The sequence below is a fragment of the Sus scrofa genome, chromosome 10 (assembly GCF_054392235.1).
Source record: "Sus scrofa isolate SSC_HxYL_T2T_F1_AM1 chromosome 10, Sscrofa_HxYL_maternal_Yorkshire_Landrace_v2.0, whole genome shotgun sequence".
NCBI lineage: Eukaryota > Metazoa > Chordata > Mammalia > Artiodactyla > Suidae > Sus > Sus scrofa.
The window spans coordinates 57,133,111-57,159,059 of record NC_139392.1 but is presented as its reverse complement, the minus strand read 5'-3'; the positions used below and the strand labels follow the sequence as shown (position 1 = coordinate 57,159,059).

The window sequence follows — 25,949 nt, the reverse complement described above, 5'->3', positions numbered from 1 at the left end:
CAGTGCCAGGAAACACGTTTGATCTCTTGCCTGGCATAATGGGTTAAAGGATCCAGTGTTGCTGCAGCTGTGGCATAGGTCGCAACTGTGGCTTGGATCTGATGCTTGACCTGGGAACTCCATGCGCCACAGGGAGGCCAAAAAAGAAAAATAAATAATAAACAAATAAATAAATAAAAGCAGGGAAGAAAACTGCCCTGAACAGATTTGATTGGAGGTTTTGTTTTGTTTTGTTTTTTCCTCCTTTCCTCTCAATCTGTAAAATGAACAGTCCTTAGCGAGCTGCCGTAAACACAGTTCATACAATGTATTTTGGAGTCTTGATAAAGCCCCAGCTCTCTCCTTTTAGGTGATCTGCCCACTACCTTCCATGAAGGGTGAGCTCAAGGCAGGGATGATAATGATCTAGAGCTGTGCTGTCCAGTGTGGTACCCTTTGGTCACATGTGCCTATTTAGATTTAAACTTAATTGAATTGAGGAGTTCCCATTGTGGCTCAGTGGATAACAAACCAGACTAGTATCCGAGAGGATGCGGGTTCGACCCCTGGCCTCGCTCAGTGGGTTAAGGATCCAGTGTTGCCATGGGGTGTGGTGTGGGTTGCAGACTCGGCTTGGATATGGCATTGCTGTGGCTGTGGCATGGGCCAGTGGCTACAGCACTGATTTGACCCCTAGCCTGGGAACCTCCATATGCTGCAGGTGTGGCCCTAAAAAGAGAAAATAAACTTAATTGAAGTGAAATAAAATTTAAAACTCAGTTTCTCAGCATATTAACCACATTTTAAGGGTCAATAGGGCACAGGTGGCTAGTGGGTACTGTGTGGGAAACGCTTGCAGTCCAGCATCAAAAGATTACTGCTAAGGAGTTCCCTGGAGGCTCAGTGGTTTAAGGATCCTACATTGTCACTGCTGTGGCTTGGCTCACTTTGATGACATGGCCAGAAATTAAAAAAAAGAGAGAGATTGCTACTAATTACAAACATATCCAGTTAATCAACGAACATATCAAGTTATGTTGATATGTTTGGGAAGATGCAAGAAACTGGGGTCATTTGAAATTTTTCCTTAGATATGCATCGTAACTACTTACGTAAAGTTTTTTGTTTGTTTTCCCCCCACACTCCCCAATCCTGAATTTTCCTCAGGGCGCTTTGTCCTGGGCAACTGCTGTTGGCTTGAACCTTTAGAAATCCTACCTTCATCCTGCTTTGTCCTCTCTGGTCCTACTACCTTTGCAGATGGAAGTCAGAAAGCAGTGCACACCCAGGGTTCCCACTGTGGTGCAACAGCATTGGTAGTATCTTGGGAGCACTGGGACACAGGTTCAATCCCGACCTGGTATAGTGGGTTAATGATCTGGTGTTGCTGCAGCTGCTTGGAGCTCTGTAGGCCGTAGGGTGGCCAAAAGTGGAAAAAAGAAAAAGAAAGCAGTGCACATCCTTCAGGTGCCTCTTGGAACTCCCCTAACCGGCCTCCGTACTGTTCCCCAATTGCAGCCTTTACCTGAATTCTAAGTCTCCAATTTTGTGAAACCTGTGTGTTCTCAAAGGCCTAAGATGTGATGAAGGGTCCCTTCCTCAGATTCCCATAGTTCTGGGAAATAAGAACTAGTCACATCCAGAGTGCTCACAATGCCACCAGGCACTTACTTAGATAGAGATGGGGTTTTTTTTTTGTTTGTTTGTTTTTTTGTTTTTCGTTTTTGTCTTTTTAGGGCCACACTCGTGGCATATGGAGGTTCCCAGGCTAGGGGTTGAATCAGGGCTGTAGCTGCTGGCCTGCGCCACAGCCACAGCAATAGCAATGCGGTATCTGAGCCGGGTCTGCGACCTACACCACAGCTCACGGCAACACCAGATCCTTAATCCACTGAGCAAGGCCATTGATTGAACCCGCATCCTCATGGATACTAGTCGGGTTAGTTAACCCCTGAGCCATGACTGGAACGCCAGTGTGGGTTTTATTGTTTTTCTGATGAGAAAGGAGAGACCCAGGAAGACTGAGTCACACATTCAAGTGGGTATAGAAAGACTTCAGCCAAGTTCCTCACCTCTGCAGGGATTGTTCTGATCGGGTTATGACTTGTACTATTGCTGTTTGTTTAGCCCCAGGGCCTATAATCTCCTTCAGGAATAGGACCAAGTCAAGTTTTGTCTTTATGTTCTAATTCCTGGCACCTCCCCTCTGACACAGCAGGGGCTCGCTTTCTGGGTGGTGGAGTCAGCCGGTGCTCAGCATGTCTAATCTTAGCACTTAGAATTCTCCAGGTTATTAACATCCTTCCACAGAGAAGAACATTTTAAAGTAAAAAAAAAAAATTTGTTACATTTTTTTCTTTTTGGCCACCCTGAGGCATATGGCATTCCTGGGCCAGGGATCAGGTCCAAGCCTTAGCTGTGACCTAAGCTGCAGCTGCAGCAATGCTGGATCCTTAACCCACTGTGTCGGGCCAGGGATCGAACCCGCGCCCCAGCGCTCCCAAGACACTGCAGATTTGGTTGCACCACAGTAGAAAAATGCCGAGAAGGATGTTTTAATACAAACTGTGAGAGAAGAGAACTGAAAGCAAAATTTGCCAAGAAAAATCTGAAAAATTCTTTCAGATTGGCTCTGAGGCTGGGGAAGTTGTTCCCATGGGGGAAGAGCTTCTGGAAGGGGGTCTGCTGTTATTTTATTTAATTAGTTTATTATTTGTTTATCTATTCATTGGCCATGCCCACAGCATGGGGAAGTTCCCTGGCCAGAGATCAAACCTGAGCCACCGCAGCCACCCAAGCTGCAGCAGTGATAATGACAGATCCTGAACCCATGCACCACAAGAGAGCTCCCTGATCAGGGTCCTCTTACATCCAGTTCAAAGCCAAGTTCTTTTCTGGGTGAAGTCCTGTTCTCAGGGGGTTGAGATCAAAATCCCCACTGATGGTTGAAAATGTTGCTCCTGCTGGCAAAGCACAGGACATTGGCTGCCTGAGGAGGCTGTGCTTTGTTAATCCGGTGTCAGGCTGTGCTTGGGGAGGGGGAGATTGCTTCCTCTTCTGGCTTCTGGTTGTTTTGTGGCCAGACTCATAAAACTGTTAGACTGACAAGAGGAGAACAAATGTCAGTTCATTTGTGTGGAGGTCTCCAGGGAGTGGGATCTAAGAAATGGCCAAAGCAGGCAGCCTTTACACCTATTTATTTATTTATTTATTTTCTTTAAAATTTATTTATTTTTTTGTCTTTTTAGGGCCCCTCCAATCATGTGACCCCTGGGGACAAGGCACTGGGCTTTTGTTTTCTTTCTTTTTTGCTTTTTAGGGCCACACCCACACCATGTGGAGATTCCCGGCTAGGGGTCGAATCTGAGCTACAGCTGCCGGCCTACACCACAGCAATGTGGGATCCGAGCTACATCTGCTACCTACACCATAGCTCATGGCAACATCAGATCCTTAACCCACTGAGTGAGTCCAGGACTCGAACCCGCAACCTCATGGTTACTGGTTGGATTAATTTCTGCTGCACAACAACGGGAACTCCGTCTCTCTCTCTCTTTTTTTTTTCCAGGGTTGCACCTGAGGCATATGGAAGTTTCCAGGCTAGGGGTCAAATCAGAGCTGTAGCTGTCAGCCTACATCACAGTCATAGCAACGCAGGAGCCAAGCCTCGTCTGGGACCCACACCACAGCTCATGGCAATGCTGGATCCCTAACCCACTGAGCGAGGCCAAGGATCAAACACTTGTCCTCATGGATATTAGTCAGGTTCTTAAACTTCTGAGCCACAACGGGAACTCCTTCACTGACACTTCTTAGATAAAGAAACAGTAAATTTGTGAGGAATTGACAGGACAAAGAAACTTCATCTTTAGGAGCTTCATTAGTGAAGAATCTAGACAGTTTGGGCTTGGGATAGTAAATTAAAGAAGGAATGAGGTCTGTTTATACAGACTCCCTGTCTGAATTCCCTACATCTGTGATAAGGGATCCTCTTTCTCCAGGGACAGGGAGGGCATGCTTCATATGGAAATGTATTTCCTGCTCTGGGGTGTAAGGGGTGGGGAGAAAGAACGGTCAGTGTCCCTCTTGCATCCCCCATTTAATTAAATTTAATTCAAAATAACCAATATGCCATTGAGGCATATTTCAGGGTGGCCTGCCCTGGCCCCAGTACTGTGCTGGGCATTCTTTTTTTCCCTTTTTTCTTTTTAGGGCTGAACCAGTGGCATATGGAGGTTCCCGGTCTAGGGGTCGAATTAGAGCTGCAGCTGCTGGCCTATGCCACAGCCACAGCACAGCAATGCCAGATCTGAGCCACATCTCCCAGCTTGAAGCAATGCTGGATCCTTAACCACTGAGTGAGGCCAGGGATCGAACCCGTATCCTCATGGATACTGGTCGGGTGCTTAACTGCTGAGCCACAATGGGAACTCTAAGCATTTTTGAAACCCAACCTTGGAAGGGCTTTCTGATCTTCAAGGACTAGACCCGGAAAAGGCTGGGGCATCTCTAGGTGGCCTTTGCATTTACACTACAAACCCTTCTGACTGGTTGTCTTAGCAAAGCCATTCAGGAGCTCATGAAGAATAAAGCGAGCAGGTTTTCTTTGCTTCCTATTCCAAAGCTACAGGTTGCCTTTGATCACAGATGAGAAAGAATGGATTCCTCAGAACTGGATACAAACAAGTTTATTATACAAAAGAAATGGAATATCAAATCAGAGGGGAAAATATGGCTTATTTAGTGTAGAGTGCTGGAAAAACACGTGACTTTCTAGGAAGGTGACCTTGCCCAGAACAATCCACTCTGCTTTTAGGCTTCCTTCACCTTCTGCCTCTAAAAGTCTTTCACTTTGTAAGCTCTTTGAAGACTCTTTCTATCTGCTAGATGAGATGCTGCCTGATTCATAAACTACTGAGTAAAGCCAACAAGACCTTGAAAATTTACTCTTAAAAATGCATTTTTTTAAACAATCATCTTCTTCATCAACTCAGATGTCCATTATCTTCTGTTGATGGACATTTGAGTTGTTAGTTTATATCATAAACAATGCTGCTAGGAACATTCTTGGAAATGTTTTGGTGCACGAATGTAAGGATACTTAGGGTGGGGTTACCGGCATGGCTCAGAAGTAATGAACCCAGCTAGTATCCATGAGGACTGCAGATTCGATTCCTGGCCTCGCTCAGTGGATTAAGGGTCTGGCGTTGCCGTGAACTATGGTATAGGTGGCAGACATGGCTGAGATCCCGAGTTGCTTTGGTTGTGGCGTAGGTTGGCAGTTGCAGCTCTGATTCAACCCCTGGCCTGGGAACTTCCATATGCTGTGGGTGCGGCCCTTAAAGAAAAAAAAAGAATAGGGTATAGATATTTAGGCAAGAGATTGATGTGTGTTCACTTTGTCAAGATAGTGCATCTTTTCTATGCTTTTTGGCAATTCTGAAAAGTGCCTGTTCATGCCTCCTGCCCTTTTTACTGTTGGGTTGTTAATCATTTTATTAATTAGTAGGAATTCTATAGTTAGGTGTAGCAAGCTGACCCAAATCCTATTACACCTTTGGAATATTTTGGCATTGTAAGGATGTTAACTATTTAAAAAAATAAAAGCAGCTTACTAGTGGTCTTAAATATTGGTGTCCTTGAGAACTGGGGGAGGAACAAGTTTTCCTCAACCCTCTTTGGTTCCCTGGATGGGTCTGAAAATTAAACCGATAGAGATAGATTAACAAGAGAAAAGCATACATGTTTTATTGAATTTTTACACATTCATAAAAAAACGAAGACCTCAAGAAGTGACCAGAGCAGGAAGCTGTATGCCTTTTAGACAAAGAAACAGTACATTTGTGAAGAATTGAGAAGACAGAAGGGTTTGGGCCAGGGAGTTGTGTAGGTAGGGCTAGTTAGTCCTTCTCTCACTTAACTAGGTAAATCAAGGTTAGTTTAACAAGGTTTGTTTGCAGATTCCCCTGGTTGGTCTCTGGGTTGATAAATGTCTGTCTCCAATCAAAGGAGAATTTCTTTCCTGCCTTCAGGCACAGCAGGGGAAGCCTTTCTGCATTTACTGCTTCTTAATTGCTTTCAGCTCAAAATAATTTTCATGTCAAAGAGGCATATTTTAGGGTAACATATTCTGGTTTCCTTTAGAATCATCTGGGAAGTTAGGAAGGCGTATTTCCAGACACCAACTCCAGAGAGTCCAATCTGTTAGATATGAGATGGGAGACAGCAATGTGCTTTTTTTTTTTGCTTTTTAGGGCCAAACCTGCACCATATGGAAGTTCCCCAGGCTAGGGGTTGAATTGGAGCTGCAGCTGCTGGCCTACAACACAGCCACAGCAATGCCAGATCTGAGTCCTATCTACCACAGAGACGGAAGCTCACAGCAATGCCAGATCCTTAACCCATGAATCAGGGACAGTGATGGAACCCACGTCCTCATGGATACTAATTGGGTTCATTTCCACTGAGACACAATGGGAATTCTTTTTTTTTTTTTGGTCATGCCCACACACACAGAAATTCCCGGGCCAGGGATCAAACCCGCACCACATCCTTTAACCCTGAGGCCACTAGGAACGCCACAGTGTGCCTTTTAACAGCTCATCAACTTGAGTATGATGATGCCTGGACAAGTATTGCCTCAGAGGGTGTATAGGGGAGAATTGGGGAGGTAAACCTGGGCAGGAGTGGAGGAGAGAGGAAGGGAGTGAATTCAGACAAATTATGCTGTAAAAAGAGAGCAGTTTGAGGAGCTGAGGTTAGAGGGCATCTCCTTTCCAGCCCAATCCCGAGGACAGTTGAATGTTGAATGTGAGCAGGTCTTGATTAAAAGTATGAGAAGGAGAAGATATAAATTAATGCCAAGAGGAATCATTTGGAAGTGACAATGAATTAAAAGTTGGCTCAATAAGAAGTAAAACCTCAGCTGAGTAGTACTCATTCATTCATTGTACAAATACTTGTTGAATATTTGCCATGTGTCACGTACTGAGTAAGATGTTGGGCATGCAAAGATAAATATGAAAATAATTCCAATGCTGAAGAGGAATGGAAAAGGCTGATACACAGATGTAGGCAATAAAGTACATGGTATGCTAGAACAATGGTTAAAAGTAATAGTTGTTGGGTGGGATCATCAGAGATATTTCTTTCTTTTTTGGGGGGGGGTCTTTTTGCCTTTTCTAGGGCCTCTCCCACGGCATATGGAGGTTCCCAGACTAGGGGTCCAATCGGAGCTGTAGCTGCCAGCCTATGCCACAGCCACAGCAACTCGGGATCTGAGCTGCGTCTGTGACCTACACCACAGCTCACGGCAACGCCGGATCCTTAACCCACTCAGCGAGGCCAGGGACCGAACCCGCAACGTCATGGTTCTTAGTCGGATTCGTAAACCACTGCGCCACGATGGGAACTCCCGAGATATTTCTATACATACCTCCTCCACCCCACATAGTTTTATTTTATTCATGTAATAATCTTTTCTTTGTTCATACCTCTTATAGGCTAGGTTTAAGTTATAAGACAGGCAGTTCCTGGTCTTGGAGAGGCAACATTTTAATAGAATGAGATAGACAATGCCATGATCAACCCATAACTGAATAAGAAAAATAGCAGGTGGTGATCATGCTGAATATATTTTTTTTTTCTTTTTAGGGCTGCGCCCTCAGTATATGAGAGTTCCCATGCTAGGGGTTGAATTGGAGCTGCAGCGCCGGCCTACGCCACCGCCACAGCAACACCAGATCTGAGCCACATCTGTGACCTACACCACAGCTCACAGCAACTCCAGATCCTTAACCCACTCAGCGAGGCCAGGAATCAAACCCAAGTCCTCATGGATGCTAGTTGGGTTCATTACTGCTGAGCCACAATGGGAACTCCTGCGTATAAATTTAAATTAAGGAAAGGAAGGCTTCTCTGAGTCGGAGTCATTATAGCTCAGATGGGAATGAAATCTTCAGGCAAAGATTGAGGGTGTGGGGCGGGCAGGTGGGGAAAGGAATGAGATGGATGGGGTAGGCAGGGCAGGGAGAGCATTTTATTTTAGTTATTTATTTAAAATTTTTTTTTTCTTTTTTGGCCGCCCTGCAGCATATGGAGTTCCTGGGCCGGGGATCAGAACCAAACCACAGTCTCAACTTAAGCTGCGGCTGCAGCAACGCCAGATCCTTAACCCACTGGGCGAAGCTGGGATGGAACCCTGTGTCCCAGCGCTCACCAGACACCTCCAATCCCAATGTGTCACAGTGGGAGCTCCTTGGAAAGCATTTTTTTTTTGGTCTTTTTATGGCTGCACCCATGGCATATGTTAGTTCCCAAGCTAGGGGTCCAGTCAGAGCTGTAGCCACCGGCCTACACCACAGTGGGATCCAGGCTGCATTTGTGATCTACACCACAGCTCATGGCAATGCCGGATCCTTAACCCACTGAGCAAGGCCAGAGGTTGAATCCACGTTCCTCACAGTTACTAGTCGGGTTTCATTAACCACTGAGCCATGACGGGACACGGTTCGGGGAGAGAAATGATGAAGTGGGATGGGACATCAACCAGATCCTCAAGCCAGGGTAAAGAATTTTATTTTATTCAATGTGATTGGAACTACCAGAGAGTTTTGAAGTGGGGAGTGGAAGAGATTTGATTAACATCCATGGCTGCTTTATACAGAGTGGATTGGGGTTGGAAGAAGGAAAACCATTACAGCCTCTTGCAGCAAGTTCACGACTGGGGACTGAGCAGTGTAGAAGGCAGTAGGAACAGCAGAGGTTCAGAGCCTAGAGGATCAGGTTACTCTGTGGTGGAACAGATAAGACCTGCTGTTGCAGGCTGTGAAGACCTGCTGTGGGCTGTGAAGGGAAGATAAAAGTCCCTCACTATCTCAGCTCTTCTCTCTCAGATAGGGTCCTTCCCTGGGGCCTCGAGCCTGCCCCTCCTCCTCCCTCCATGCATATCCACATTGCTGACTCACGGATTTTTTAAAATCCATGAATCAGTGATATTTCTAAATAAAGCTAATCACATCACTCCCCTCCTTAAAATTCTTGGGCGAGTCCCATTTGCCCTTAGACCAAAGCCCAAACTCCTTAGGGAGAGGGGGAGGAATTACAGGTGAAGTTTTTTTTCCCCCTCGAATCCTCATTGCATCTTTCCTACAATTCCATGAGGAAGTGAATATCTCCTCCGTTTTATGGGTAGTATGCTAAAGCCGGCAGGGGGAAAAAGTGCTGAGATTACAGGGTCACAGAGCCATTAAATGGCAGGTGTTGGTGCACAAGAAGCCAGTGGTTTCCAAACCTGCTGTAACAGGGGCCCTCGCTGGAGGGGTGGGGGAACCCCCTGGGCAACAATTTCTGGATATCCTGGGGAGGAGATGACTTATTTAATTAAATTAATTAATTAATTAATTAATTTTTTTGGTCTTTTTGTCTTTTCTTGAGCCACTCCCGTGGCATATGGAGGTTCCCAGGCTAGGGGTCGAATCGGAGCTGTAGCCACCGGCCTACACCACAGCCACAGCTACTTGGGCTCCGAGCCGCATCTGTGACCTACACCACAGCTCATGGCAACGCTGGATCCTTAACCCACTGAGCAAGGCCAGGGATCGAACCCGCAACCTCATGGTTCCTAGTCGGATTCATTAACCACTGCACCACAATGGGAACTCTGGAGATGACTTTTTTTAAAAAAAATAGACTTTATTTTTTTATAGCTTACTTTCTTAGCAAAATTGAGTGGGAAGTACAGAGATGTTCCACATATCACCATCCTCTACACATGCGTAGCTCCCCCATCATCAACATCCCCCAGAAGGGGGGTGCATTTATTGCAAGTGGCAAACCCACACTGACACAGCATTACCCAGCGTCCGTAGTTGACATTAGAGTTCATTCATGGTGATGTGCATTCTTTGGTCTTGGACAAAAGTATATACAAAAGTATATTGACATGTAGCCACCACTGTAATAGCATACAGAATACTTTCACTGCCCTAAAAATCCTCTGTGGGAGTTCCTGCTGTGGCTCAGCAGGTTAAGAATCTGACTAGTATCCATGAAGATGCAAGTTCAATCCCTGGCCTCACTCAGTGGGTTAAGGATCTAGCGTTGCCATGAGCTGTAGTGTAGGCCACAGTCACGGCTTGGATCCCACGTTGCTGTGGCGTAGGGCAGCAGCTGCAGTTCTGATTTGACCCCTAGCCCGGGAACTTCCATATGCCACAGGTGCAGCCCTAAAACAACAACAACGACAACAAGAAGTCTTCTGTGTTCTGCTTATTCTTTCCTTCCTCCCTACTCGCCCTTGGCAACCACTGATCTTTTCCTCTCTCCATAGTTTTGCCTTTTTTAGCGTTCATATGATTGGATTCATAAAATGTGTAGCCTTTTCACTGGCGTCTTTCACTTAGTAATATGCATTTAAAGTTCCTTCATGTCTTTTCATGGCTTGATAGTTCATTTATTTTTAGTGTGGAATAATATTCCATTGTCTAAATGTACTAAAGTTTATTCATTCACCTACTGAAGTATGTCTTGGCTGCATCCAAGTTGTGACAATTAAGAATAAAGCTGCTCTAGAAGTTCCTGTTGTGGTGCAGTGGTTAACGAATCCGACTAGGAACCATGAGGTTGCGGGTTCGATCCCTGGCCTTGCTCAGTGGGTTAACGATCCGGCGTTGCCGTGAGCTGTGGTGTAGGTCGCAGACGCGGCTTGGATCCCGCGTTGCTGTGGCTCTGGCGTAGGCCGGTGGCTACAGCTCCGATTCAACCCCTAGCCTGGGAACCTCCATGTGCCGCGGGAGCGGCCCAAAAAATAGCAACAACAAAAGACAAAAAAAGACAAAAAAAGACAAAAAAAAAAAAAAAAAAAAGAATAAAGCTGCTCTAGAAGTTCCTGTTGCGGCGCAGTGGAAACAAACCTGACTAGGAACCATGAGGTTGCAGGTTTGATCCCTGGCCTCGCTCAGTGGGTTAAGGATCTGGTATTGCCATGAGCTGTGGTGTAGGTCACAGATACCGCTCAGCTCTGGCATTGCTGTGGCATAGGCCGCAGCTGCAGCTCTGATTGGACCCCTAGCCTGGGAACCTCCATATGCTGTGGGTGAGGCCCTAAAAGAAAAAAAAAAAAAGAATAAAGCTGCTCTAAACATTGATGTGCACCACCTGCCCCCCCCACCCCCAAAACAAACAAACAAAAAAACACAAATGCAGTTCCCTGGTGGCTCAGTGGATTAAGGGCCCGGTATTGTCAATGCTCTGGCTCTGGTTTCGGCTGTGGTGTGGGTTTCATCCCTGGCCTGTGAACTTCCATGTGCTGCAAGCCCAGTGCACCCCCCCAAATCTATGTGCAGGTTTTTATTTTTTATTAATTTTTTGGCCGTACCTGTGGCATGTGGAAGTTCCTGGGCCAGGGATCGAACCCCAGCCTGCAGTGATGATGCTGGATTGTTTAACTGCGAGGCCACTAGGGAGCTCCCATGTGCAGGTTTTTGTATCCACGTAAGTTTGTAACCCCATTGAGTACATATCAAGGAGCATGATTACTTTATCACATGGTAAGAATATGTCTAGTTTTGTAAGAAATTGCCAAAGTGGCTGTACCATTTGGCATTTCCTCTTGCTCCACATCTTGACCAATATTTGATGTTTTCAATGGTCTGGAGTTTTTACCATTTTAATAGGTATCTAGTGGAATCTGGTTGTTTTAATATGCCTTTTTCTGAGGACCTGTTTTATGGACTATCATTTTATTTGCTTACTTGCTGCCTATAGATCCTCTTTGGTGAGGTGTCTGTTAAGGTCTTTGGCCCATTTTTAAAATCAGTTATTTGTTTTCTTATTGTTGAGTTTTGAGTTCTTTGACTATCTTAGATAATAGTCCTTTATCATATGTGTCGTTTGCAAATATTGTCTCCCAGTCTGTGGCTTATCTTTTCGCTCTCTTGACAGTCTGTCACAGTGCAGGAAAACTTAATTTTAATGAAATCCAGCTTATCAATTCTTTCTTTCATGGATCATGCCTTTGGGGCTGCAGCTAAAAAGTCATTGCCAAACCAGGGTCATCTAGATTTTCTCCTACGTTATCTTGCAGGAGTTTTATAGTGTTGGCGTTTCACACTGAGGTCTGTGAGTGATTTTGAGTTAATTTTTGTGAAGAACATAAGCTCTGTGTCTGGATGCCTTCTTTTGTCTGTGGATATCCAGCTGTTCAAGCATCATATGCAAGGTACAGTGCTTGTTATTTGGACCACAGTCAGGCACATCTGTGAGAAAAAGATCAGCTGCCTCATTTCTGTAGAGGTTTCTTAAAGGAGCGTGTGGTCTTAAGCAGGCTGTGTGTCTGCTCAAGCAGCTTCCAGCTCTCTGGAAGGGTGGTAAAAAAAAAAAAAAAATACAATAGCACATCAGGAGAGCTCTTTACCCTGGGAGGAAGCCCAAGGGGGCTTGGAGTCATGGAAATGTTCTGTCCCTTGATCTGGGTGATGGTGACATGTAAAAATTTGTGTACTATATGGATGTTATGTCTTGGTTGTAAAAATAATACAGGGGGCAGTGCAGTGCACAGGTTAAGAGATGGGGCCCTGGGCTTGTGTTATTCTGTGTCTGAATTCCCAACTATGTGACTGAGATCACTTTGCTGTCTCCAGATCTCCGTTTTCTCATGTGTAAAATGTGTATAAAAGCTTCCACCCTTATGGGTATATGTAAAGTTTAGCAAATCTTAAGATTAAGAATTCAATAACGTTTTTTGTGTGTGTCTTTTTTTTTTTTTTGTCTTTTCAGGGCCACACCTGTGGCATATGGAGGTTCCCAGGCTACCGGTTGAATCGGAGCTGTAGCCACTGGCCTACACCACAGCGACAGCAACACGGATCTGAGCCGCATCTGTGACCTACACCACAGTCCAAAGCAACGCCGGATCCTTAACCCATTGCATGAGGCCAGGGATCAAACCTGTGTCCTAATGGATGATAGTTGGATTTGTTAACCGCTGAGCTACAACGGGAACTCCAAGAATTCAATATTTTTAAAGGAATTAATTCTTCTTTACCTAAATTATCACTAAAGACAGGATAAGGGAAATACATTAAAAAAAATAAATTTCAAAAAAAAAAAAAGGAGTTCCTGTGGAGTTCCTGTTGTGGTGCTGAGGAAACGAATCCGATTGGGAACCATGAGGTTGCGGGTTCAATCCCTGGCCTTGCTCAGTGGGTTAAGGATCCGGCATTGCTGTGAACTGTGGTGTAGGTGACAGATGCGGCTCGGATCCTGCGTTGCTGTGGCTGTGGCCTAGGCCAGCAGCTACTGCTCCGATTGGACCCCTAGCCTGGGAACCTCCATATGCCATGGGTACGGCCCTAAAAAGACAAATTTTTTTTTTTTTTTTTGTCTTTTTACCTTTTTTAGGGCTGCACCTGTGGCATATGGAGGTTTTCAGGCTAGGGGTCTAATTGGAGTTATAGCTGCCGGCCTACTCCAGAGCCACAGCAACTCGGGATCTGAGCCGGGTCTATGACCTACACCACAGCTCAGGCAACGCCGGATCCTTAACCCACTGAGCAAGGCCAGGGATCGAACCCGCAAACTCATGGTTCCTAGTCGGATTCGTTAACCACTGTGCCACTACGGGAACTCCAAAAAATTTTTTTTTAGTGTCAGGTGCATAGCAAAGTGAATCATATATACATATATACATTCTTTTTTAGGTTCTTTCTCCATATAGCTTATCACAGAGTATTGAATAGATTACCCTCTGCTATACAGTAGGTCCTTGTTGCCTATAGATTTTGTATGTAGTAGTGTGTTTATGCCAATCCCAACCTCCCAGTTTGTAAGGGGAGGAAAATATTTTATTAGGGACATTTCCATTAGATACCATCAAAGATGTTTTTATTAGTGAAAAAGAGGTACAATTCTTCCTATCCTAAGTCCCTAAGAATCTCTCAGTTTATATTCCTGGAGCTCTGTCCCAGCCACTCTAGAGACGGGGACAGTCTCAAGTGCAGCTCTTATCATGTGATCTCTGGGGACGAGGCACTGGTCTTCCTTTTCTTTTATTTTTTTCTTTTTTTTTTAGGGCCACATCCTTGGCATATGGAGGTTCCCAGGCTAAGGGTCAAATTGGAGCTACAGCTGCTGGCCTACGCCACAGCCACAGCTACGCTAGATCCGAGCTGTGTCTGCAACCTATACCACAGCTCATGGAAACGCCGGATCCTTAACCCATTGATTGAGGCCAGAGATGGAACCTGCATCCTCATGGATGCAGGGTTTGTTAACCGCTGAGCCACAATGGGAACTCCTGGACTTACTTTTAGTTCAATTTTCCTTTTCTGTAAGATAAAGACATTGCTCTCTGCAGCTGCTGTTGACAGATGAATGGTTCAAAATGAAAAAAAGGAAAGCATGATTCAAAATTGTGGTACCAGGACTGTTATCCGAGGTGGAAGGAGGGAATGAAAGAATCCTGAGAGCGGCAGGTGGGCAGGGGACAATTGTCAAATCGTCCTGGGGAATTGGTGGAGTTGTACCACACAGAGGGACACTGAAATCTCTTCTTTTTTCTAATTACAGGAGGTTCTCTCTGTCTGGACTCAACAAGTGTATCTGAAGGTAAGACTATTTCCCATACTCTTGCTGTCAAATCTTTTCCTCTTGAAGGATTTCCTGATAGGTTTAAGTGTGTCACTGAAGCAATGAGTGATATCTGAGAGCAAACCGTGGTGTCTTCTCTTGTTGCTTGGTGTGGGGCGTCAAGGGACTGTGTTCCCTGGACATTGGTCAAAAAGAGTCCAGGAAAGCGTTTCAGATCCCGTTGTGATGCTGCTAAGATCCCAAGATACAGCAGGGTGGGAGTGGAAAAAAGGCAATCAGCCGAAAAGAATGCTGGATGTTAAAGCATCCTTAGATGTATATGTGGTTCTGGTTTCTCCAAAGTCAGAAAGAATAAGTGCAATGGAATGAGAATCAGTTAATCATAGTTTAAATTTGCTTCAGTTGACAAGGATCCAAATCCCCCAGCAGCTGCTAAGTCTTTATCAGAATAAAGTTGGCCCAGGTGAAAAGTTCTACTGCGGTTGTAGGTCTGTGACTTCATCAAATCCACAAAGTGTTTTTAGTTTTCAGGTTTAAGTGTGAAAAACAGCTTCGTCAGACCTTACTTTAGGAAAAAGGCCATTGGAACATAGGTTTAGGGCAGGAGTTAGTTTGATGGGGATTTCAAGCAGCCAATAAGACCACAAATCACACATTCTCAGAGTTGGCAGGAAATCACGGGTCATGACCAGAATACCATGCAATGCAGGTAGTTTCTTTACACCCATGTCCTTGGATCTCAATGCCAAGGGCAATGAGGTCATCCATGGGAATCGTGCTTGAAGAGAAACCAGACTTCTCAACCTCAGCACTGGGGACTTTGCGGCTGGTGATTCCGTGATGTGGGGGCTGTCCTGTGCCGCCTAGGATGTTGGCAGCAGCCCTGGCCTCTGTCCACCAGATGCTGGGAGCACCCCTGCCCCACCCTGTGACAATCAGAAGTGTCTTCAGACATCACCAAATGTCTCAGAGGCAAAATCGACTTGGCTCAGAAGCACTGCAGTGAACAAAGCTTCAACATGCAATAGTGTCTTAAGGTTTTTTTTTTAAATTTTGCTTTTTGGGAAGACTGTTTTAGCTGGAGCATCTTAGAGAGTCTGGGGTAACAGAAGGAGAAAAAAGTTGCCGTTAAGTCAGGCTGGGCTGGCGCATTGCTGTTCTGGATTGGTCCTGGGAGATCATTGGTTAAACCTTCACTTTACAAGTGAGGAAACCAAGGATATGTCACTTTTTCAGGGGGTGGGGGCATGCCTGGGGCATGTGGAAGTTCCCAGCCCAGGGATCAAACCTGCGCCACAGCAGTGACCACACCGAATCCTTAATCGGTTGCTAGGCCACCAGGGAACTCCCGAAGATACATCACTTTGCAAGGAGGCAGACCATTTGTGAAGGCCGTGATTGTGACGTGTAAAACCCTGGAGAACTCCCTTGGAACTTTTGTTTTTTCCCTCTTTCACAATTAAATCCACTTGAAGAGTTAAAGAGGAAATTCTGTTAGAATTATTTCTTTTTTCCTGCCCTGGGGCATATGGAGTTCCCAGGCCAGGGATCAGATCCAAACCACAGTTGTGACTTATGCTGCAGCTGCGGCAACATCAGATCCTTAACTCACTGCGCTTGGGATCGAACCTGTGTTCCAGCGCTCCAGAGATGCCACCTATGCCAGTGTGCCACAGAAGGAACTCTTAGAATGAACCTTTTAAGGACACTTTTATTTTTCCCTCTTACTGTCTTGGCAGTGATGCCCACAGCTCTGAAAAGCTTAAGGAAAGTAGTGTTTCTTGCATGACCTTCTGTGTGATTATAATGGGAAATGTGTTCTGTTCAACTCAATATGATATTCAGTCATTACTGAGGACTATGAATATGCCCAGCAGGGAGCTAAGTGATTTAAACTTAACATATCATTTAAGCATTGCAGCAACCCAACGGGATAGATACTCTTATAAACTCCATTTTAAAGATAAGGACATTGGGAGTTCCCATTGTGGCTCAATGGTTAATGAACCTGACTAGGATCCATGAGGATGAGGGTTTGATCCCTGGCCTCACTCAGTGGGTTAAGGATCCTACATTGCTGAGAGCTGTGGTGTAGGTCACAGATGCCCCTCAGATCTGGTGTTGCTGTGGCCGTGGCGTAGGGCGGCAGCTGTAGCTCCAATTTGACCCTTAGCCTGGGAACTTCCATATGCTGCAGGTGTGGCCCTAAAGCTAAAGACATTGAGGCTTGGAGAGGTTGATTTGTCAATGGCCAAGCCTTATAAATGATGGGCCTGGGGTACAAATTCAGAAGGCAGGCTCCAGAATCCACTCTTTTAACCACTAATCTCAGTGGCCTATCAGGGGAGGAGGAATATTCTTATAAGTAAAACTGGCTACCTGCCAGCAGAAAGTTAGAATGGAATTTCAGGGCTTTCCTATTGGGTTTAAGGCCTATTTATATATATTTGGGGGAGCTCCCCAAACTCAGCTCTGGTAATCTATGCTATAGGAGCTAAAGACAGAAATATAGTTGATTTGCATTACTCAGATTCTGTATTTGCGAATCCACCTACTTGCTAAAATTTGCTTGTTAACCTCAAATCAATACTCTTGGAGCTTTTGTGATCCATGTGTGGACGTGTGCGGATTGGAGAAAAATTTTGATTGCACCTTCCCAGCTAAGGTCGGACAAGATGACATGTCTTGTTTCAGCTCTCATACCGCTGAGCAAGCATTCTTTCCCAATCTTTTTAGTGCCACATTTTTTGCATTTTTATGCAAAAGTGCATTTTTTTTTTCATTTTTGTTGGTGATTTGCTATTTAAGGTAGCCCTCAAGCATAGTGCTAAAATGTTGTCTAGTGTTCCCCAGGGCAAAGAAGGCTGTGATGTGCCTCATAGAGAAAAGATGTGTGTTAGATAAGCTGCCTTCATGCACGAGTTATGGTGCTCTTGGCCAGATACACATATAAGACAAAGTTGTGTATTGATTGGTTGATGAAAATGTGACCAGAGTTTCTCAGGAACTGAACCACGTGTTTCCCCGAGGAACAGTGGTTTGGTTTTCCAGGCAAATGTATAGAATATAACTATCACGCATAACAAGAATTGATTGTATTGAGCCTTAGGCTGAAAAATATACATTTTCAGTGGCTGCAGGTGGAGGCTTACACAGTGTGCTGCACCCTTTGGGAAAATGTGCTGACAAATCTGGTGCATCTTTGTGCATATAATCAATATGCAGGAATGACTTGACTGTCACGCTGGATGGCTTAGCTAATGTTCCTTTCTGAAGGTTTCATCCCGTTCCGTCATGAAGGTTGTTATTTCTTTTGACCCCAGAGAGTAGTTGTGAATTTTCACTCCTATATTTTCTTTTCCTCATAGAAATTTTCCACTGGCTATAGGAAATCCAGTTTCAATTCCCACTTTGTGCTGGAAATGCATGTTGATTATTACTGTTGGGCTTAGTAGATGCTCAAGAAAATGCCCTGTATTCAACTGATCTGATTCAGATTGAATCATGTGGCACAGATGGACGGCAAAAGCACTTGGAAGATGCCTGTCTGTGAAGGACTAAAAGAGTAATAAGAAAACCAAACAGGCTTGTTAATTGTGTTTTATCTCATGTTCGATGGCATTATCGTACATACATAACATTCTCTTATTTTTTATGTTTAAACATTTTATTATAGTTGATTTACAATGGTGTGTTAGTTTCTGCTGTTCAGCAAAGTGATTTAGTGATACATATCTAAAGTTATACATATATATTCTTTTTTCCATATTTTCCAATATGGTTTATCACAGGATAGTGAATATAATTTCCTGTGCTATACTGTAGGTCTTAGCTTTTCCATCCTATGTGTAATAGTATTTATCTGCTAATCCCAAACTTCTAATCCTTCTCTTGGCAACCACAAGCCTGCTACCTATGTCTGTGAGTCTGTTTCTGCTCAACAGATATATTCATTTGTGTCATATTTTAGATTCCACATGTAAGTGGTATCATATGATACTTGTCTTTCTCTTTCTGATTTACTTCACTTAGTATGATATTCTCTAGTTGTGTCCATGTTGTTGAAAATGGCATTTTTTAAACTCTTTTTATTCTTTTTTTTTTCTTTTTATGGCCACCCCTGTGGCATATGGAAGTTCCTAGGCTAGGGTCTAATTGTAGCTGCAACTGCCAGCCTACAACACAGCTCGTGGCAATGCCAGATCCCTAACCCACTGAGCAGGGACAGGGATCAAACCTACATCCCCACTGATACCAGTTGGGTTTGTTACCACTGAGCCAGAATCGGAACTCCCTTATTCTTTTTTTAATGGCTTAGTATTCCATTGCATATATACACCACATCATCTCTCTCCATTCATCTGTTTATGGACATTTAGTTTGTTCCCATGTCTTGGCTATTGTGAATAGTGCTGCTATGAACATAGGGGTGCATGTACCTTGAATTATAGTTTTGTCTGGATATATGCCCAGGAGTGGAATTCATAGCATTCTTTTACAACTTAATCCAATTGTGAATATCTCCAAAAGAGATTCTGTCAGTTTCTTTGGCCACTCATACCAGGATGGTAAAAATCCTGCCCATTAGAGGGTCTTCTTTGGGTCTTTCCAGCCTGAATTTCTCACCTGCATCTGAGCTCTAAGGGCAGTTGAGGCCTGTTCTGTCTGGCTCACTGCCTGGGCTGGTGCTCAGGGCTGTTCAGGACCAGGGAGGGTTCTTGGAGTTCCTGCATTTAGCAGCAGGCATGGGGTGGAATCAGCCCAGATTTCTGGTAAATGCTAAGAGGAAGGTCAGTGCTGAGTGCTTGGGAACAGGGCCCCTTAGGACAGGGAACAGAGAGGGCAAAGCTGGTGAGCTGGTAGGCCTGGGGTTAAAGACAAGGTACGGACCCCTAACTAAGCATTCATCTGAATCTGCAGAAGCCCAGGAGGCCTTTTCACCTGAAAACAATGAGAAGATTGGACTGGGGGTTTCTAAAACTTATTCTACTGGGGCGGTTTGGGTTGATTTTGTGTGGGCAGGAATGGCTGCTTGGCTCATCTGTTATCTCTGGTTTCTCCTGCTGTATTTGTGCGAGATGAGAGCTTGTTAAGTGCAAGCGAAAGGGACTGTGCGTGAAAGAGGGCAGGTGGAAAGATCAAGGCACAGACGGGGACTGTCAGCCACGCACCACGTATATACAGCAGTGAAGAGCGCTCGCGCTGCTCCAGACACCAGAATAATCTGCGTGTGTGCTTAGAGCGCCCCCTGCCGGCTACGCAAGAAATGCTCAGTTAAATAATGTCTGGAGTCAATGGTGGGGAGATTGATGTTCCATCGAAGAGCCTTTGGACGTTATCAGTTTTGTGCCAAGAGAATGCATTTCTATTAATAATAGAAGAAATAGTTTGTAAGGGGAAGGGAAGGGCTGTGTGCGCCCACCTGCTCCTTCGTGCCTTTTGTGTCTCACTCTGGTAGAGGTGGTATTGGGGAAGCCGGCGGCAGCCTGTGATGACCCAGTGCTGCCAGGTGGTGGCACTGTTTCACTTTGATCAGCCCCAGGTAACCCGTCCCTTTTGAGGAACTCCTCACTGCGCACTGGCGGCCCGGAGGGTGGGGGTGGGGTGCAGCTCCCTCTAGGTTCAATTTATGGGCCTCAAGTGAGGATGCTAAATAAGATCCTGAGTGGAAAATAATGGCTGTAACAGATATCCTCTGGCTCCTCCCTGTCTTCTTTTCTATTAGAACGTCTCCTGGCTAAGAGCCTCTTAGCGCACGCAGGGGGTGTATTGCACCGAAGCATAGCTGGGCTGATTTGGGCAGAATGGGCTGTAAGGTGGAGAGGCAAGGAGCGAGGCTGTGTCAATCAGGCAAGGTGCCTGGGGACAGAGTGAGGCCCCCCCCCCCACCCCCCGAACTCATGTACGGATTTGGTTTTAATGGAGAGCTTGTTTTCTTCCATTTACCAGCTGGAGCCCCCAGGGTCTTTCTTTCTGAAGGGTTGGGGGCCAGGCAAGGGTTTTTTTTTTTTTTTGGCCGTGGAGGGTGGAGATGGGGGGGAGTTGCTGCTTGCATACTAGACTCGCAGAGGGCGGAGCTGTGAAAAGCGAGCCGGGAAGCTGCAGCGATGAGAACCTTATGCAGTTCCAGAACCCTCCTAGGCCAAGTTACCCTTTGGCGCATTCTTGAGGCTCCAGAGGTCCTCAGTTCATTGCATCACTGTGGAAGTGAATTCAGTGCCCAGATGCCGGGGCCCTGCCATTGCTTAGTCCGTTCTGGGGTGAATTGATAAGAAGCTGGTTTTTCCCTCCAGCTTTATGGAGCTATAATTGGCAAGAAATACTGTGTAAGTTTAAGGTGTACCCCTGATGATTTGATGTATAGATATATTGTGAAATGATTAGTGCAATGTTTTGTTAACATACAGCCCCTCCCATAGTTATATATATATTTTTTTCTTTTTAAGGCTTCACCTGCGGCACATGGAGGTTCTCTGGCTAGGGGTTCAATCTGAGCTGTAGCTGCTGACCTACACCACAGCCACAGCAACATCAGATTTGAGCGGCATCTGCGACCTACACCACAGCTCATGGCAACACTGGATCCTTAACCCACTGAGCGAGGCCAGGGATCAAACCTGCATCCTCATGGAAGCTAGTTAGATTTGTTTCCCCTGAGCCACAATGGGAACTCCAATTTTTTTCTTTTTTATGGAGAGAACTTTTAAGGTCTAATTTCTTGACTTTCAAACATATAATACAATATTTTTAACTATACTGACCATGCTGTATATTACATCCCTGGAACTTACATTCATTTTATAACTGGGAGTTTTTGCACCTTGACCCAACATCTCCCTGTTTCTCCCATTGCCAGTGCCCTGGCAACTATCAGTATATCCTCTGCTCCTGTGAGTTTGACTCTATTTTTATTTTATTTTGGCCACACCCACAGCCAAAAATTTCTGGCCAGGGACTGAACTCCTGCCACAACAGCGACCCAAGCCACAGCAGTGACAATGCTGGATCCTTAACCTGCTGAGTCACAGAGGATCTCTGGATTTGACCTTTTAGATTCCACATACAGTATATGTCTTTCTCTGTCTCACTTATTTCATTTAGCATAAGATTTATATCACATTTTCTTTATCCATTCAGCTGTCAGTGGATACAGGTTGTTTCTATGTCTTGGCTATTGCAGATACTGCTGCAATGAACTTGAGAGTGCAGGGATATCTTCAAAATAATGATATCCTTTCCTTTGGGCAGGTACCCAGGAGTGGAATTGCTGGATTTTGGTAGTAAAAACTGGCTCTTGAATTAGGTGTAGAGAGGACAGGTGGAAAGGTGGAAAAAACTGGAACAATCACCAATTTAGTTTGCTTCTTAAGACAGTTTAAATTCTTGCTCCCCTTTAAAGAAGTGGAAACTGGAAAACATGACCAATACACAGAAGTGAAGTTTCGGCAAGGAGGACCATGTGGATCCAATCAGCAGATCTATCCTCAAAGAAAAACCTTGGGTCAACACCGAGGTTGGGGAATGAAAGATCATTCATATGTATTAAGTCGAAGTTGAATATTCAAGGTATGTTATGTATCACCTTTTATGATTTCCTGCTTTAACTTTTTTTTTTTTCAATTAACCACCCAGGTACGAGTGGGTTCTATATTAGTAATAAACACTTATCTCAGAAGATGTATATGGGGGAGAAGTGAGAGCATATAAATCTTCTGATCTTGTGCCTGGCACACAGCAGGTGCTCAATAAATACGATCCACATTCTCCTTGCTTTCCTTCCGGTGATAAGGAACCACAGCTTCCCAAGACAGTAAATTCCCTTTCCAGTTTTAGATTGTGAGAAACTCTTCTAAATCTTTGAAATTTCTATCTATTAGCCCTTGTTTTGTCTGTTGCATGTACACAGAACTGAAGCTGGTTCTGCTAGTATTGGAAGACACAGTCTCATCCTGCCAGGAGCCATTCCTTCTCTGCAACCAACTCTTGTTCTCTCTCTTTTTTTTTTTTTTTTTTTCCTGTCTTTTTAGGGCCTGACCCATGGCATATGGAAGTTCCCGGGCTAGGGATCAAATCAGAGCTGCTACTGCCAGTCTATGCCACAGCTCACAGCAACTCACAGCAACGCCCGATCCTTAACCCACTGAGCCAGGCTAGGGATTGAACCCTCATCCTCATGAATACTAGTTGAGTTCATTTCCGCTGACCCACAGCCTTGTTCCTGTTTTTTAACTGTCTTCAGATGATACATTTTCATGATTCCTCCGTTATTATTTTGTGCATTCCTCTCTGGGCCCACTCTCCCTGACCCCCATAACACCCGTGATGGATGTGACATTCTATCCCTGACACCATGGAACTGCTCCACTTTGCCATTATTCTGGACACTCCCTTCCAAGGAGGCCATCTGTCACTGCATGGGTGTCGTGACAGTGTCAAATGTTGCTAATATTGGCCTTGCTGCTCAAATCCTTTCCTTAGAGACTTCTTTGAAGCCAGGCTGTCCCTGTTCTGAAATTGCACATTTGACTTTCAGCCTGTGTTGGAAATTCATATGCATTACATTTCATCCTGTTGGTTTCAGCCCAGTTTTGTAGCTTGAATCCTTTTTAATGCAAGTCATTCAGCATATTAATGGTTTTTCCCAGCTTAATGCTGTCATTTAATTTGATAAATGGGCCTTCTAGGTCTTTTGGGTAAATATAACAGACAGTAAAGGGATGGGGACACAGTTTTGTGACGCAAGAGGTCCTACCCTTCCCTCCCATTCATTTTAACATCCAATTCAACAAATATTTGTTAATTCGGACATGTCAGGTATTGTTCTAAATGCTGGGGATATAGCAGCAGACAAAATGGAGAAAAAGTCTATCTTTATGAAGCTTTCATTTTAGTGGATATCATTTTGACTAAGTCCTGTCATATATATATATATATATATATATATATATACATACATACACACACACACACACCTTTGTCCTTATTTAATTTAGTTCACATTTATTGATATTAATAATTTTTTGAGTACTTATCATGTGATGAGCACAGTTGCTGGTTATCATGCATTTATTACAAAAAGGTGGGAGCTGATGCAGAACACAAAAGCCCAAGTGTCCACCCACTAGATTGGCAAAAGGTCATCATCACACTCTTGGTATTCCTTCTCCTTTCTAAATCATCTATGAACTTCTTGAAACTTCCGCAGTCTGAGAAGAAATTACTCCAAACTTCCATTTTCAAGTGTGAGGGGGGGAAACGTTAGTGTCGGCCAGATCTCTGTAGTCGCTGTTTCTTGACACTTGGGGGCGCTGCTGAACACAGATTGTCCCCATTCATTTCACTTTACGGCCCCTGCCCCATCAGCGCAGGTTGGTGCCCTTCACAGGAAGAGGGTTTTCCATTCATGCAGACTTGTGGCCTGAGGCATTTCCGCACTGTGGAGAAGTCTAGCTGGGGGTAGGACGCAAGGATAGAAAGTCAAAGTTGGTGTGGCTGTGGAACTTGCAAGTTTGGGTACCAGAGAGGAGGAAGCTGAAGAGAAATAGCCTCAGAAGTCTGTTTAGGGACTTCGTCAAGTTCTTTGCCAAATCTTTAACTGCATATGCATTGAATGAGACTCTGCAAAGTCAACTGAGAATAGCTTCTACAGTGGCTTGGGTTGCTGCTATGGCACGGGTTTGATCCCTGGTCCAGGAACTTAAAAAAAAAGTTGCACAGGAGTTCCCGTCGTGGCTCAGTGGTTAACGAATCCGACTAGGAACCATGAGGTTGCAGGTTCGATCCCTGGACTTGCTCAGTGGGTTAAAGGTCCGGCATTGCTGTGAGCTGTGGCGTAGGTTGCAGACGTGGCTCAGGGCTCGGATCCCGCGTTGCTGTGGCTCTGGTGTAGGCCGGCGGCTATGGGCTCCGATTCAACCCCTAGCCTGGGAATCCCCATATGCCGCAGGAGCAGCCCTAGGAAAGGCAAAAAGACAAAAAAAAAAAAAAAAAGTTGCACATGTTAGTGAGGTGGTGATGTTCAGATCCAGCCAAAGTGGAGCTGGGCACTTACTAGAGACCCAAGAAAGGTTCATCTCAGGAGGAAGGACTGTGTCCTAGGAATAAGGGGCATGCCATAGAGTTGGGAGAACAGATGAAAGAGACCTGCCTTAACAAGGCTAAAACCCAAGACTCAGCTGGATTAAGATGACCTGTTAGGATTTAACTTCTTGTCAGAACAAAATGTCATACTTCTTAGAGGATTACGACAAAATTCAGTCTCTGCAGTAAAATGCACTCAAAATGTTCAGCACGCAAGAGAAGATGTCTAGACAGGCAAACAATAAAGCTCACTATGTAGACCTTCCTTATGCTTTGAAACCTCAAACATTTCCCCTCCCTGTGGCTTTTCTCCCTTTGGGAATGTTTTAGTTTGATTTAAATGATTAATGGCCCATGGAATGAATGTCTGAGCTTTAGCAATGGGATTGGATTTCTTTCTTTTAAAAAATTGAGGTATAATTGATATATAGCATTATATTAATTTCAGGTATACAACATAATGATTCTGTATTTGTGTATATTGTGAAATGATCACCACAATAAATCTAGTTAACATCTGTCATCTTACATAGTCATGGATTTTTTTTTTTTTCTTGTGGTGATAACTTTTAAGACCTACCCTCTTAGCAACTTTCAAACATGCAGTCCAGGAGTTCCCATTGTGGCTCAGTGGGTTAAGCATCCGACTAGTATCCATGAGGATGCAGGTTTGATCCCTGGCTTCGCTCAGTGGGTTAAAGGATCTGGCATTGCTGCAAGCTGCAGTGTAGGTTGCAGATGTGTCTGGGATCTGGTGTTGCTGTGGCTGTGGTGTAGGCCAACAGCTGCAACTTTGATTCGACCCCTAGCCTGGGAACATCCACATGCCTCCGGCTCAACCCTAAAAAGACCAAAAAAAAAAAAAAAAAGCAATACAATATTATTAACTATAGTCACCATTCTGTACATTACATCCACGGGATTTATTTATTTTATAACTGGAAGCTTGTACCTTTTGATTCTCTGCACCCATTTCTCTCATCCCTGGGATCGTTTTTCTGATTTAGAATCACAAGTTGTTTGTTTTTGAATGCTCTTAATGTCTTGGTTGATTTGTGGAGGAATTGTCCTGCCCACTTGTGGAGAAATGCACCTTTATAGATAGGCTGTCCTCCCTAACTGCATCTTGGCATTTTTGTGGTTCAGTTGAAGGATGACATTTTGAAACATGTCTGATTTTCTTCTCTTCTTTAAAAGAGATTCTCTTGGAGTTCCTGTCGTGGCTCAGGGGGTTAAGACCCTGACTAGTATCCATGAGGATACAGGTTTGATCCCTGGCCTCCCTCAGTGGGTTAAGGATC

At 44.6% G+C, this 25,949-nt stretch overlaps 1 protein-coding gene across 1 annotated transcript in view; it reads left to right on the top strand.

The window, feature by feature from the left end:
* RMI1 (RecQ mediated genome instability 1) overlaps positions 1 to 25,949 on the top strand; it is a 534,328-nt gene that overhangs the window by 327,538 nt on the left and 180,841 nt on the right. The window contains exon 5 of the mRNA XM_084979796.1: positions 14,548 to 14,586. Within this exon, the coding sequence (XP_084835922.1) occupies positions 14,548 to 14,586 (39 nt within the window). The remainder of the gene's footprint in view (positions 1 to 14,547; positions 14,587 to 25,949) is intronic.